The following is a 13763-nucleotide window of genomic DNA, read 5'->3' as shown; positions in this document are numbered from 1 at the left end:
CTATTTCTATTTTTTTGTTAAACAAATTATAAAAAAATGATTTAAATGTCTATGTAATGTAATCTTTAAGCTTGGTTCCCACTAGGACGCAACGCAACGACGTATCGACGCAAAGGGATGTATTGCGTAATCACAAGTGGAACTGACGACGCAACAACTGTGCAGGCTTCTTGATTTCAAGTAGGCGAGGGGAAACACAATTATTGGAAGAGCATTTTCTTACGTTGCGTATGTTGCATTACGTTGCTTCGCCAGTGGGAACCAAGCTTTAGTTAACAACCCGCCGTTCCCTTCCCACGCGCTTTGGTACATGGAGGCCTTCAATCGAATAGGCCTATTACTTAATTAAATACCGTTCAAATCCGTCAACGCCGGAATCTTGCTTCGATCAAAAATTGAACCTATTAGGCCTACAGTATCATACATCATTATAATTATGTATTGGTTCTTTTCAGAATATCCTCTCACAGAAACTGTGGCGGCATGTAACTGCCACGGCAGCGCGGCGTCATAAACGTTTTGCCATGTCACTTACAAGTCACCGTAACAAGAAGAAGAATTTACGATATTCCGGTTGGCTGTGGTATTCGTTATCGGAGATTTTCCACGAAATAAAGTCGTAAAAAAACAATATTGGATGCAAACACTAGTACAGTATCACTACCAATTATGACAGGTGATAAAGTAAATAATTCGAAAATACTACATCATGACCCGGAATGTAAAAATAAAACTCTCTACTGGGAATTGTATTTGCACGCAATAGACTGATTGACTTCAATATTAAACGAGAGAAGTACAAGTATGAAATGAAATATTGTTTTCATATTGGCTTCTGCTCTAACGCTTTGGTTCTCGCTATTCATTGCGTTGCGTCCAAGCGGGAACAGAAGCTAGTGAGTTTAATGTTGATCAGTCAAAAGTGGCGCTTGCGTCGCCCCTGCGTTACGTCCTTATTAAGCTTGGTTCCCACTAGGATGCAACGCAAGGACGTAATCCGCAACGCAATCCAATTGACCAATCAAAAGCGATGGATTATTCAAACTGTCGCTTTTGATTGGTCAACTCGCATGCGCTGCGCCCTAGTGGGAACCAAGCTTTAGGGTCTACTACAGAGCAAATTATTTCTATTATTTCAATATGTATTTCATCTTTAATGTTGTTTATTTAAAATTATTACACATCACCTGACTAGCATGGTTGGCTTTCCGACACTTGTCGGGTTCGTCGCTGACTGGCCTGTCGTCTTGAGAATGTAAATTGTCTCCAAGAGATTGGCACACTCTAAGGTCACATTTTCGTATTAACCTTATAAAAACTATAAAACACTATTAAATGTATTATATAGGTATATTTATTATACATCTGTTCCGAATTTTACAAAAATTCTACACTTTACCACAGCTTACTCAAATATTTAACAGTAATATATTTTTAATGTAAAATATTTTGCTGAATTTTACAAAATAAATAGCCTCATTTGACAGGGAAAACCTATAAAACTACGCGTTATACATTTTCACACACGTATACGTAAATTGAAAAATAGTCGTTCTATTCAAATTTAAACATAATCTTCATCAAGATTGTTTTCCTGTTAAAAGGCCATAGTTTCATCATGATTTTCTTCTTGTTAAGAAGTAGTTTCAACAAGGTTCTTTCTGTTAACATACCATAGTTTTATCAAAGTTTTCTTTCTGTTAACATGCCATAATTTCATCAATATGTTCTTCCTGTTAAAAGGCCATACCGTAGTTCTTTATGATTTTCTTTCTGTTAAAATAGTTTCATCAAGATTTTCTTCATGTAACATGCCATAGTTTCATCAAGATTTTCTTCCTGTTAACAGGCCATAGTTTCATCAAGATTTTCTTTCTATTAAAAGGCAATAGTTTCATCAAGATTTTCTTCCTATTAAAAGGCAATAGTTTCATCAAGATTTTCTTTCCTGTTAACAGGCCATATTTTCAACATTTTCTTCCTGTTAACAGAACATAGTTTCATCAACATTTTCTTCCTGTTAACATGCCATAGTTTCATCAAGATTTTCTTCCTGCTAAAAGGCCATAGTTTCATCAAGATTTTCTTCCTGGTAACAGGCCATAGTTTCATCAACATTTTCTTCCTGTTAACATAGTTTCATCAATTTTTTTACTCCTGTTAACATGCCATAGATTCTTCAAGAATTTCGTCCTGTTAACATGCTATAGTTTCATCAAGACTGAATTCTAGTTCCGACAAGTTCCGATATGTAAATGTACTTTTAAACTACTATAATTTTCATGTAGCTAATAATAGTAAACCCCTCATCAAAATGTCTAGTCTTAATTATTTTCTTTGTTCCTATGTTTAAATAGATCAAACACATACATATGTATTGCATATATCCGACAAATGATATATATATAGCCTAAACCCGTCTAACACAAAGCCTGAGAACTGAATTAAAAAGAAAAGTTAACCTTTTTATAACAATATATTTCCAGCATTTTACTACACAAAATATGTCCCACTGAAACAATTATAATATGTTTTCAAAGGCACTCTCTTGTTGTCTTCCATCAACAAAAAACCAACACATTGCCATAGGTCTACCATGGAGTAAAGAATAATTATTCTTTACTCCATAGGTCTACTAACTTGTTACGTTTTCGTTCGTGTTCTAGAGTTTGTAGAATTCACATTGTAGAGTTTAATTTTCTTCCATCGGCAGAAAAACATATCAATGAATCCCTGTCTGATATTCTTGGTGAAAAAACAGAACATGATTGGATTGACGCAGGTGTTTAAATAACACGTGATGGTTGCAACACCGCTCATGTACAACGCCGTATTGTGACCTACGATTTGAAATTGTACAAGGATACGATAGAGCATGCTGGGAAAATACATCAAAGCAAAAGCGATTACGACACACACAAACGATTTCGCCAGACGCGTTCGACGCTTGACCACTTTTGTGACGTTTAACGAATGTTTGTCCATTTCGCGTAATTCTCGTGACGACTTCCGTAAATAAAGCGAGATTCCACCGTAGCAAAATCCAATTATAAAAAGAGGCAAAATGTAAGAAAGGGTTACAAAGAGAATCTCGTGCGTTTTGGCAAGCGTTGTAAAATGCGGTAGATATTCACACTGATGCGTGTCGGAAAACGTATCGTTGCCATTCGTGGCTAAAATATACTGTGGAATGCTTATTAATATTGACATAATCCAGATAACGACAGAGGTTATCAAGATATGTCTGAATCTACGTGGATGCCGAGAGAGTTTCCCAAAAGGACGCACAATACCCTGGTAACGCGTACCCGCAAGAGACGCGAGCGTATAACTTGAACAAGTAAATGCTAATATATAAGTTCCGCTGCTAAATTTACAGTAAAACTCTGTACGTTCAAGATCTTGGCCCACATACGTGTAGAAAATGACGACGTAGAAGGATCTATTTATAACCATGAGTAAGTCAGCGATTGTGATGTTAGCAACCAGTATCATGGAAGGCTTTTTACGTGTGTCTACCATGACCACGACAATAAACAGCAACAGAACGTTGGCAATCACTGCAATTGTACCTACACACGTAGTAGTTATCAGTCTCCAGTTTTCAGTACTTCCTTGGGCATCTTCATAATATATCGTCCCATTGTAGTTGGCCAATACCCACTCAATGTCATAGACTACTCCCTCCTCTACCGGCATCTTGAACACTTTTGATTGTTACTCTAAAAAAATTAAAGATATAAAACCATCAACTATGATTCTGTATTCTACCCTTTGATGGTAAATTATCTCCTAAATACTACAACATGCAGTTTATATGTACCTCTTCAAATATACACCATATACTAGTAAAGTAGAATCCTTTACGTTGCATTAATTGCGGCGGCAAATCATAAGTTGTCGTAGTATCCTTCTTTCTATGGGGTTGTTTTGTGACCCACTAACCTTGCATTTATTCACATGTGTAGACAGTTTATATTATAGTTTTCAACAGTTTATTTTTTTTCAACAGTTGGAATTTATTTATATGCATTTAAACATAGTTATAAATCACATAACAAATTCAATGAATTACTGAAGCTGCTTGTCACAAATATAGAAAGGTTCGATGAAACGTTAGAAATAACATGAACATTTGTTACTGAAATAACTAGAACGTAGGCCTAAACAATATTTTTATTAACATTCCGCCATATTGCGAATTATCAGCTATAGGCCTATTTAATAATTTGATCATTTTATTAAAAAATAAAGTTTGTATAATTTACCAGCAAAAATTGTATTTTTATGGACACAAAAATAAAAGAAATAAATTTTTTTTTTAAAGTCTGTATACCGAATTTATCAACAAAATCGGTATTTTTATAGAGACAAAAATAAATGAAATGAAAAAAAAAAAAAAATAAAGTCTGTATATAGTTAATCAACAAAAATCGTATTTTTATGGAGACAAAAATAAATGAAATGAAATTTAAAAAAACCTAATTTATGACGTGCTTATCGTGATGACGCAACAGTTTACATAACGAACTCAGTTGTCCATTGATGAATGTCAGCACTTATCATGAACTGAATGAACGATATCTCAATTCCATTAATTACAGCGAATGTCAAGTTTACGATATAAACATCTATCTATCAACATATGGCGGCGTGCCGTCAAAGTTGGCACGCGAGTACAGAATTGATAATCATCCCATGATCATCCTATCAGTATTTGAGCGCGCGTGTCGTCAAATTGGTGGCACGCGAGTACACAATTCATAATCATCCCATTATCCTGCTATCAGTATTTAAGCACGCGTGTCGTCAAGGTGGCACGCGAGTACAGAATTGATAATCATCCATGATCATCCTATCAGTATTTGAGCGCGCGTGCAGTCAAGTTGACACGCGAGTACAGAATTGATAATCATCCATGATCATTCTATCAGTATTTAAGCACGCGTGTCGTTAAGGTGGCACGCGAGTACCGAATTGATAATCATCCATGATCATCCTATCAGTATTTGAGCGCGCGTGAAGTCAAGTTGACACGCGAGTACAGAATTGATAATCATCCATGATCATCCTATCAGTATTTGAGCGCGCGTGCAGTCAAGTTGACACGCGAGTACAGAATTGATAATCATCCCATGATCATTCTATCAGTATTTAAGCACGCGTGTCGTCAAGGTGGCACGCGAGTACAGAATTGATAATCATCCATGATCATCCTATCAGTATTTGAGCGCGCGTGCAGTCAAGTTGACACGCGAGTACAGAATTGATAATCATCCATGGTCATCCTATCAGTATTTGAACGCACTTGTGGTCAAGTTGGCACGCGATTAAAGAATTCATAATCATCCATGATCATCCTATCAGTATTTGAGCGCGCGTGCCGTCAAGTTGACACGCGAGTACAGAATTCATAATTATCCCATGACCATCCTATCAGTTTGACTTGCCCCTAGTCTGTATCAAGACCAGTTATTCCAAAACACAGCTGCTTTTAAAAAGAAATTCGTTACATAATTTTTTTTCTAATTTTGTCTTCGGCGAAACAACTTACTAATTACTTAGAAAGTGTTTCATTAAACTCCAGATTTTGAGGTTTTGAACTACAGAAACGCCGTCTGATTTGATAATTTTCTTTTTTTACTCAATACGACGATAAGGGAATACGATAAGGGAATAACTGTTACTGGAGCGATGACAACCACAATCGACAGTTTAGGCGATCCCATTGTGCCGTGATTGGTTGTGTTGAATCCTAGTGGCAACTCAAGCTTAAGAAGATCACGATACAGGTGGTCAGGATAACTGTATGTTGATTATGATAATTCGTATCGGCCAGAATCAACGCCAATTTTCTTAATTGACGAAACGAAATTCGGACGAAACACAAGGACGTAAGCCGCAACACAAGGAAATTGACCAATCATAAGCGAGAGTTCGAATATTCTATTGCTTTTGATCGGTCAATTCGCCTGCGTTGCGTCTTACGTCCTTACGTTGTGTCCTAGTGGGAACCAAGCTTTAACCCGGACACCACTGGAGCTTAACATTATAATAATTGGTATCGGCCAGAATCAAGAAACGCCCATTTTCTTAACCCGAACACCACTGGAGCTTAACATTATGAAAATAGGCTGAGGTAACAAACCAAATTTAAGGAATTCCCATGGTAAAAGAAACCGTTTGTAAATTCCTCGAAAAAGACATCGCAGAATCGATGCATTGGGAATCAACTGGCGCAGATCAAGAACGTTAAATATTATAAGAATTGTCGCTCGTGATTGGATTAAATTACTTGCGTTCGCTTCATGTGCGTAACACGTTGTTTTGCTGTTACTTAAAGATATACATTGTGCCCCTGAAAAATATTAAATAAATATTTTTTTTCACTTTTTTTTATAATGCCATTTTAATGTCACGTAATAGTTATTTTATAAAGATTTGACCCAAAACTGAATAAAAAAAAAAATTATTTACCTCGAAAAAAAAGTAATTTAAAGCAAAAAATGGTTTATTCGTTCTTTTGTCTTTTTAGAAGTGATAACTTTGTTAAAACTACAAAATAACCTATTTAAAGTCTGATTTTATTCTTCATTTTTAAAGTTTTTGGGAGACATCTTTAAGTATTACGTGCCGAATTGCTGGCGATGAAAACTCATTTCGTCATCTACAGGAGGTCCTAAATTCACTGGCTTTTCTATTTACCCTTTCGTTTATTTTGAAGGTTCGGGTTAAAGGTTTCGTACTAAGGGAATACTACATCCAAGATATAACTATTTTAACAGCTATATCGATATTTAATGACTTTAACCTGTCAACTTATTTTATTATAATTATTATTTTAACGTGCTTGCTCCTGGATTGGCATTATATATTATGGAAGAGTGGCATAATTATGTTTGTGTACCAAATGTCCCAATCGGGGAGTTTATTCAGTAACATATAGAACACGGCCCCCCAAAGGTACTATACTAATTTAAGCATTCAATGTTTGTAAAACTTCAAACTATATTTTTTATGAAGAACAATTCTTGGGTTGTCTTTTCAACAAGTTGAATGGGATGTATTTGTGAACTGTGGGTCTATATAGAAGATATAGACCTGTAATAAAGCAAAAACTATACAAATCGTACTACCTCAGAATATTACCAGATATGTTCCTTATATTAAGCTTGGTTCCCAACTAGGACGTAACACAAGGAAGTAAACGCAACGCAAGCGTGTTGACCAAACACAAGCCACTGTGACTGTGTGACTGTGGTCAAATCACTTGTACGTTGCGTCACGTCCTTGCGTTGCTTAGCTAGTGGAAACCAAACTTGATTACAAATCCCTTTAACGGCCTTCTCGTCTTCATAGTACCCCACTCACGATACAAACGTCAAATGGGTTGTTTTAACATTGTATAATCACCGCACGCACCACAGGATGTAACCTAACCGTGAACCGTGGCGACAATTTTACGACTTTAAACTTGTCGAATAAGATGTTTTGCAAGATCCTAACAAATTTGTGGGATGTCAGGGGACCTACTGGTACTTACCTATCGCTAATTCCAGGTGACGAACTTAAGGCCATGATAAAAAGATCGTTGTTTTTTTAATAGGGTTTTACTATTTTAAATTGTCACCAATGATAATGTTTTTTTACGACAGCTATGCAATTCCGATGGACAATTTTAGATTCAAATTTTTTATTTTTAACTGAATACAGACATTAAAAAATAGCTAATAATACCAATAGTAAGAAAGTGATGCCTCTCTTAAAATGATGGAGAAAAAGGAAAAGGAACTATAAAATGTGATAATTATCTGTATTTGGCTTACATCATACCATATTTATAATAAAACATTATTATACATTAATAGTAGGCCTATGTATTGTGCCCCAAAAAGCATTTTCACGTCTTTCTGACATTATCACATTTTCAAAATGGCAACGGTTCATTTTTAGGCCTCTAAGCCTACTTCTTTTACTAACAATGTTTGTGATTCTATTTTACGGTATTCTTCCTTAAGTTTTTTTTTTAACTAATAGGTGTTCGTATTTGAGAACCTTTTCGTGAGTTGCCTTCATTGCCAAACAAGCTAATAACGTTGTAATATCATTCACGAATTCCTAAGAATACATTAAGCCAAGTCCGTGCGTAAGCCTTGGAAATTAGAATTTCAAATTAATCAAATGAGGATTTTAAAGGAAATGAGAACGTTATGTTCTAGATTATCCTTCGATTTTGTGATTATTACTGAACATATTAAAAAACAAACATTTGAAAATAAACTTCTCTGTAATTCATACAACAAAATCAGGAAATGAGAAGGTGCGCCAAGTGGGTTTAAAGGTAACAACCATTTTGGGACAGAGAGGCTTAAAGAAAATGAAAGTATAGGTACAATTATTTCGGGGAGGAAGAGAAAGATATTAAAAGGTCGGCAGAGAAAAGGAAATCAACAAACTACTAATAGTATCTAATGTATTACGATCTACATTATTATATATTTTGCCATTACTGTTCTTCCAATATAGCAATTAAGTTCGGCAAATGGAGGGAATAAATACCTACTTATTGATATACATACTTTAACTAATCAACTAGCCTACAAAGAAGTCAAATTATTGTACTTTGTCTGTCCAAATGACAAAATATAGGCTCTTAGTCTACTGTATGTTTTTAATGACTGCCAAACCTACCACAATACTAGTGTTTATAATAATAAATATATTAGTATACTTTTCTTACACCATTTTAGTTGAGTGCAAACGCGACTCTACGGGTTACTATGTCGGTCGGTCGGTTGGTCGGTCGGTCGGTCGGTAAACACTAACTCAAATTTGACCACGCGACTGCAGCCATGTATATGGCCTTTTTAATATATACCGATTGGAGCCAATTTAAACCTGTAAATCTAGCTTGCAAAACCTGCTTCGGGAGAATACTGCATAAACAAATATGATAACGCGAGCAAAAGTAAAAGGGACAGTCGATCGGCTCCTTGATTGTTTTGTTTAAACGGGTTAAACATAATGAGTCACTCTTGATATACCACTGGTGGTGGTTGGGAATTAAAGAATAGTAAACATTGGCTATGAATAAACACAATTTGGATAAGTTTTTAAATGGACGAGGCTTTCATATTAGGAAGTATGTGACAATCATTCAGTCACAGCCTATTATAAATGTCAGAGCATTAATAAAAAACAAAACATGAACTTTGTACAATAATTAGACGTACACACAAACCAAACATCCTTTGAGTTAATCCGATGCGGTAATGAGTTTAAACATCAGTAAAGTTCACAGCAAAATTACATTATCATCATGATATTCTCTGATAACATGTGCCTATTCTGAGAGGACTACCTTCATGCAGATATGTCAGCGATGCGATCAGCACCATAATGACCAAAAATATACCAAAATAAACAACTACGATACATGTTCCTATTCCAATAGGCAAATAATAAAATAACATATAGGAATAGATGTACTTACTATTTTCGTGAGAACATTCCAAAACAGAATATATAGAGTAGCAATATCCGAATTCGTAGATAATAGATTTTAAATGCGTCGTAATGATTTCAAACGGATCTTCAACCCATTATCAGTACTCCTTGTCGTCGAGTGTGTGTTGGAATACCTTGATTAATACTGTAAGTATCAGGAACAAAACCTACAGCTTGATGTATCAAATCTATTTATTTCTTAGTGAAATCATTTTATTTATTTACATTGCCAAATCACGTGTTATCATGATTTTTATCGACGGCGGGCAGCCAATCATAGATGGAATTGATAACATAAAGCGTCAACGCTCGCCCTAATACATAACCACGCCTACAAGTAAACGCGTTATATAAAAGTATGACATTGGGTAACAAGCTTGAAAATGTGTTCGACATGAACGCGTTGTATCGCGAGCTATGACGCGTTTCGTTGGGTACCTGACGCGTTTCTTTGGGGTTACCTGACGCGTAATAAATTGTTAGTTGTATTCTCACGACTTAGGATTTTACACTTGTGACTCGGGTTGTGACTATATAACATAACTTTCTCATAAGACAATTCTTTAAAAAACGGTTATATAATAAAAGTTATATTTTGATATGAATAATTATGAAAATGCAATTACAGTTGTTTTACAGTTTTCAGCCCCCAATATAAAACATTTTGGCTCTCCTTACACACGAGGCTCCACTTCACAAATATACCCCTCTATCCACCGTGACCCCTCTAACAAAGATCTTATACCCTCTAAGATATTATACATGTAAGCTAAGGTGGCGCTAGTCCATTTATTTTAAGTCGGTTGTCAACAAATCTAACAAAAAGTTATCGACACACACTGAGAACATATATTTAAACGATGATGCAAATCTTTCAACCATATGCGAGAGTAAAAACATTTTCATTATAGAATTGTGTTTTCAGTTATAAGAAAATGACATTTAGATTTATGTAAAAATTTCATAAAAATCGATTTTTAATTTTCACTGATTGCTTTAATTATAAAATGTGTCGCTGGTTGTTACACATGCTTGTTCTTATAGGTTACACATAATATGTATTACCTTGTAAATTACATTAGATTTGAAAAATCGTTGCTAATGTTTGCAACATTTTGCATGAACTTTCATTAACGCATATTAAACAGTAGCTATGACATTTCAATTCAATGTTATTGATTTCATTCATTCATGGCCCACAACGTCTTCTCAAACTAATTCCAAATACGGTCGCTTTAAACATTAATTACAAACACGCTCTCATGTGAATTCAAATAGTTTTGATGTTGTAATTAGTTTGATGTGTACTTGCAACATTGACGCTTGCTTTCCAGTTTTGGAAATATCAAGGACTATTGAAATGTCAAAGTAAGAATAAGAACTTACCCAGGGCACACGAAGACAAGATAACAAGGCCTACAGGCATGGCATCAATATCTGGTGAGGAAATGAAAAAGGTTATACCACATTGAGTGAAGTTCTCTGGAACATGAATGAATTGAACAAATAATGTCTAATCACAAAAATGTTTTTATTCGATTTATAAACGTTAATAAATCATCTATAATTACATTATTTACATTTTAAGTGGCAGTGCATTAACCCCAATTCCTTTCAATAGTTTTATAATCTTAGGTGTATTTTTGCCCTTTTTTGTTATTGCGTATCTAAACTATTTTTTTTATTTTGGCACATTCATTTTAATGTAGGCCTATTTTTTCGTCGTTTGTCTGTTACGAATTAAAAATAAAATACTAGCTCATTTGCACAGTTTTATAATCTCGCGGCGTTTGTGCCTTAACATTTAACTTTTGTAGAAATGTTATATTCTTATAGATGTTTATTTGAATGTATAACGCAATTTATTTTATTCTGCAATGCAGTGAATAAACCAGAACAGAAAAAGTTAGGCCTTGTTTACCTACTTACCTCTAAGTACTTCATTAAGCATGATGAATTACGACATCTCAGACGACCTGCAGACTAAAATACCCACGAGGATTAATGCAGGTAACATATCTCATCATGTTTACGTATTCATTCGAACTTTATAGTTTCATGTTGATAATCACCATTCGCCTTATCATCAATAACGAACGAATGTACGTTGAAGTTACAAGGTGTAGATTGATTGATTCATTTGGTTGAGGGTGCTCAAAACGGGCAACGAGTGACAGATCTTCATCAGAAAACAAGCGAGTTAATTTTGTTAACGTCACTGAGAATGCATCATTTGAAGTTTAGAGGGAGAGAAAAAAAGAATGATGAAGAGAATCAAAAGATGATGGGGAGAAAAAAAGAATAAGGGAGAGAATAAAAAGATGAGGGAGAGAATCAAAGAATAAGGGAGAGAATAAAAAGATGAGGGAGAGAATCAAAGAATAAGGGAGAGAATAAAAAGATGAGGGAGAGAATCAAAGAATAAGGGAGAGAATAAAAAGATGAGGGAGAGAATCAAAGAATAAGGGAGAGAATCAAAAGATGAGGGAGAGAATCAAAGAATAAGGGCATGATCACGGACTCGGACGTGACTTTATTTAATTCTATAGAAAAATGTAACAGTGTACTTATAATTAGCCTACAGTAACCCCTATTTTGGGACTAAGGGGACAGTTTCACGAGAAAGAGGGGCAATTTTCAAGAATTCCAGCCTCCCTATCAAAGGGATACTTTTGATGAGTCCCAAAGGACGTTTCTGTATATCTACTCGTTACACCTTAAATTCTGGGTCCTTTCCTGAATAGGGTGAGACTCAAATGTAAATATGTATAATTATGTTTGTATGATGTAGTATGTTTAAGCGGATATTAGCCCTTGATGGCATTTGCAGCAATAAAGAAATTGAATTGAATTGAATTGAAATCGCGAAATAAAAACTAAGCAAACACAGAATATGCAACAATAATATATTCAATCAATAAAATCTAATTTAAATATGTGCACATTGAAATACTATTTACAAACACATTCTTTTCAATCACTTCTAAATAATAAAAGTTATACTCTTTTCAATCATACATATTTAATCGCTGACACAATTTTATTTAGGTTAACTTGAAATACAGCATATGCTTAAACACATTTTGTGGCATAAACTACACTATCAAACTAGTTTGACAAAAAATGTGTGATGTACTCAAATATGGTAGTGGTATGCTCAAATACAGGTAACAGTGCGAGTGTTAATCAATCGTTATATGACCAAAAAAATGTGATGTGCCCATATATGGACATGATGATGTCACAACAATACCATATTTGGGCATATCACTACCATATTTGGGCACAATATTGAAGAACTAGGCACGTCATCTAAGACCCTTCTGAATTCACTGGTTTATATGCAGTGTTAACAGATACAGTTATAAAATCCAGAAATGATGTAGAAAGCATTGAATAAATATTATATTATGTACAAACACTTTGCTAATAAAAATTCAACAACAAAAGGAATCCAATTATTTCTGCTCTATATATCATTCCAAATGTTTTATTTATTAATGACGAATTTTAAAGATTGCAATTCAAAAGCTAGATATCCAACAAATTTATGTTTCCTAAAATCGGTGCTCCTTTCACGGGGGACGAGACAGCCGTGGTAGTAAGTTGTAAGTTGTCGCGCACAAAATTGCGATGTTTTCCTCTTTTTAAAGGCGCGTTATGCGGCCCTGCAATTGGCTTCTGTGATTGGCCTGAGGGCGGTGTGTATTCTGGTGTCGTGCCAATCAAATCATATGTCCACTGCATATCAGATGTCTAAAATAAAAAACAGTTTTAATTATAATCATACATCAACCAAAATGTAACCCACCACCCTCCCTGAATCTAACAAACATTGTTGTTGAAAGTAGGATGAATTATTGTTATTATATATATTCAGGCAAAAGATACATTTTACAAAATGTAATACAAATCAACAAATTAAACAAGCACAACGCAAGAAGAACAAATAAAATCATAGTCACTAGCTGCCAGGAAAGCACAAAAGCAGCCTAAGCCACTGTCACCTATTAGTTGTGTACCTCCAACCAGTGACTACTAAATAAGTAAAACAAATAGTTAAATATAACGCACCTGGATAACAAGTTTAGCCTGATAGTTTTTGCCGTAAACCTTCGGAGTAAATGCTAGTTGAATGAGTGTGCCTTTAGTTCCCAGAGGCTGTAATTCACCAGTTTGTGGCGCTACGCTGAATTCTTGATCACTACCAGCCACAAAGTAAGCGTTGAACAACGTCGGATGTCTATCGATAAAAC

General features: G+C 34.9%; 2 protein-coding genes across 4 annotated transcripts in view; both read right to left on the bottom strand.

The window, feature by feature from the left end:
* Positions 1–1376: 1376 nt before the first annotated feature.
* Positions 1377–10990, bottom strand: LOC140054386 (gastrin-releasing peptide receptor-like). Of its 2 annotated transcripts, XM_072099361.1 has the most exons (3): positions 9494–9678; positions 2631–3722; positions 1377–2589 (listed from the first exon to the last, which is right to left on the bottom strand). In XM_072099361.1, exon 2 carries the CDS (start codon positions 3697–3699, stop codon positions 2644–2646), a length of 1056 nt encoding a protein of 351 aa, XP_071955462.1. In that variant the 5' UTR covers positions 3700–3722; positions 9494–9678; the 3' UTR covers positions 1377–2589; positions 2631–2643. The 2 variants fall into 2 exon arrangements, with proteins under 2 accessions (XP_071955462.1, XP_071955464.1); XM_072099363.1 differs by lacking the exon at positions 9494–9678 and adding an exon at positions 10894–10990 and having other exon boundaries at positions 1377–3722.
* Positions 10991–12528: 1538 nt separating this feature from the next.
* Positions 12529–13763, bottom strand: part of LOC140053878 (cilia- and flagella-associated protein 47-like) — a 37539-nt gene continuing 36304 nt past the window's right edge. For both annotated transcript variants that reach the window (XM_072098611.1, XM_072098613.1), the window contains exons 49-50: positions 13582–13750; positions 12529–13263 (exon numbers count right to left, since the gene is read on the bottom strand). In XM_072098611.1, the coding sequence (XP_071954712.1) occupies positions 13039–13263; positions 13582–13750 (394 nt within the window). In that variant the 3' untranslated portion in view covers positions 12529–13038. The remainder of the gene's footprint in view (positions 13264–13581; positions 13751–13763) is intronic.

This window comes from Antedon mediterranea, chromosome 7, assembly GCF_964355755.1.
Source record: "Antedon mediterranea chromosome 7, ecAntMedi1.1, whole genome shotgun sequence".
NCBI lineage: Eukaryota > Metazoa > Echinodermata > Crinoidea > Comatulida > Antedonidae > Antedon > Antedon mediterranea.
Note: the sequence above shows the minus strand (reverse complement) of the source record. Positions and strands in the feature narration are given on the sequence as shown.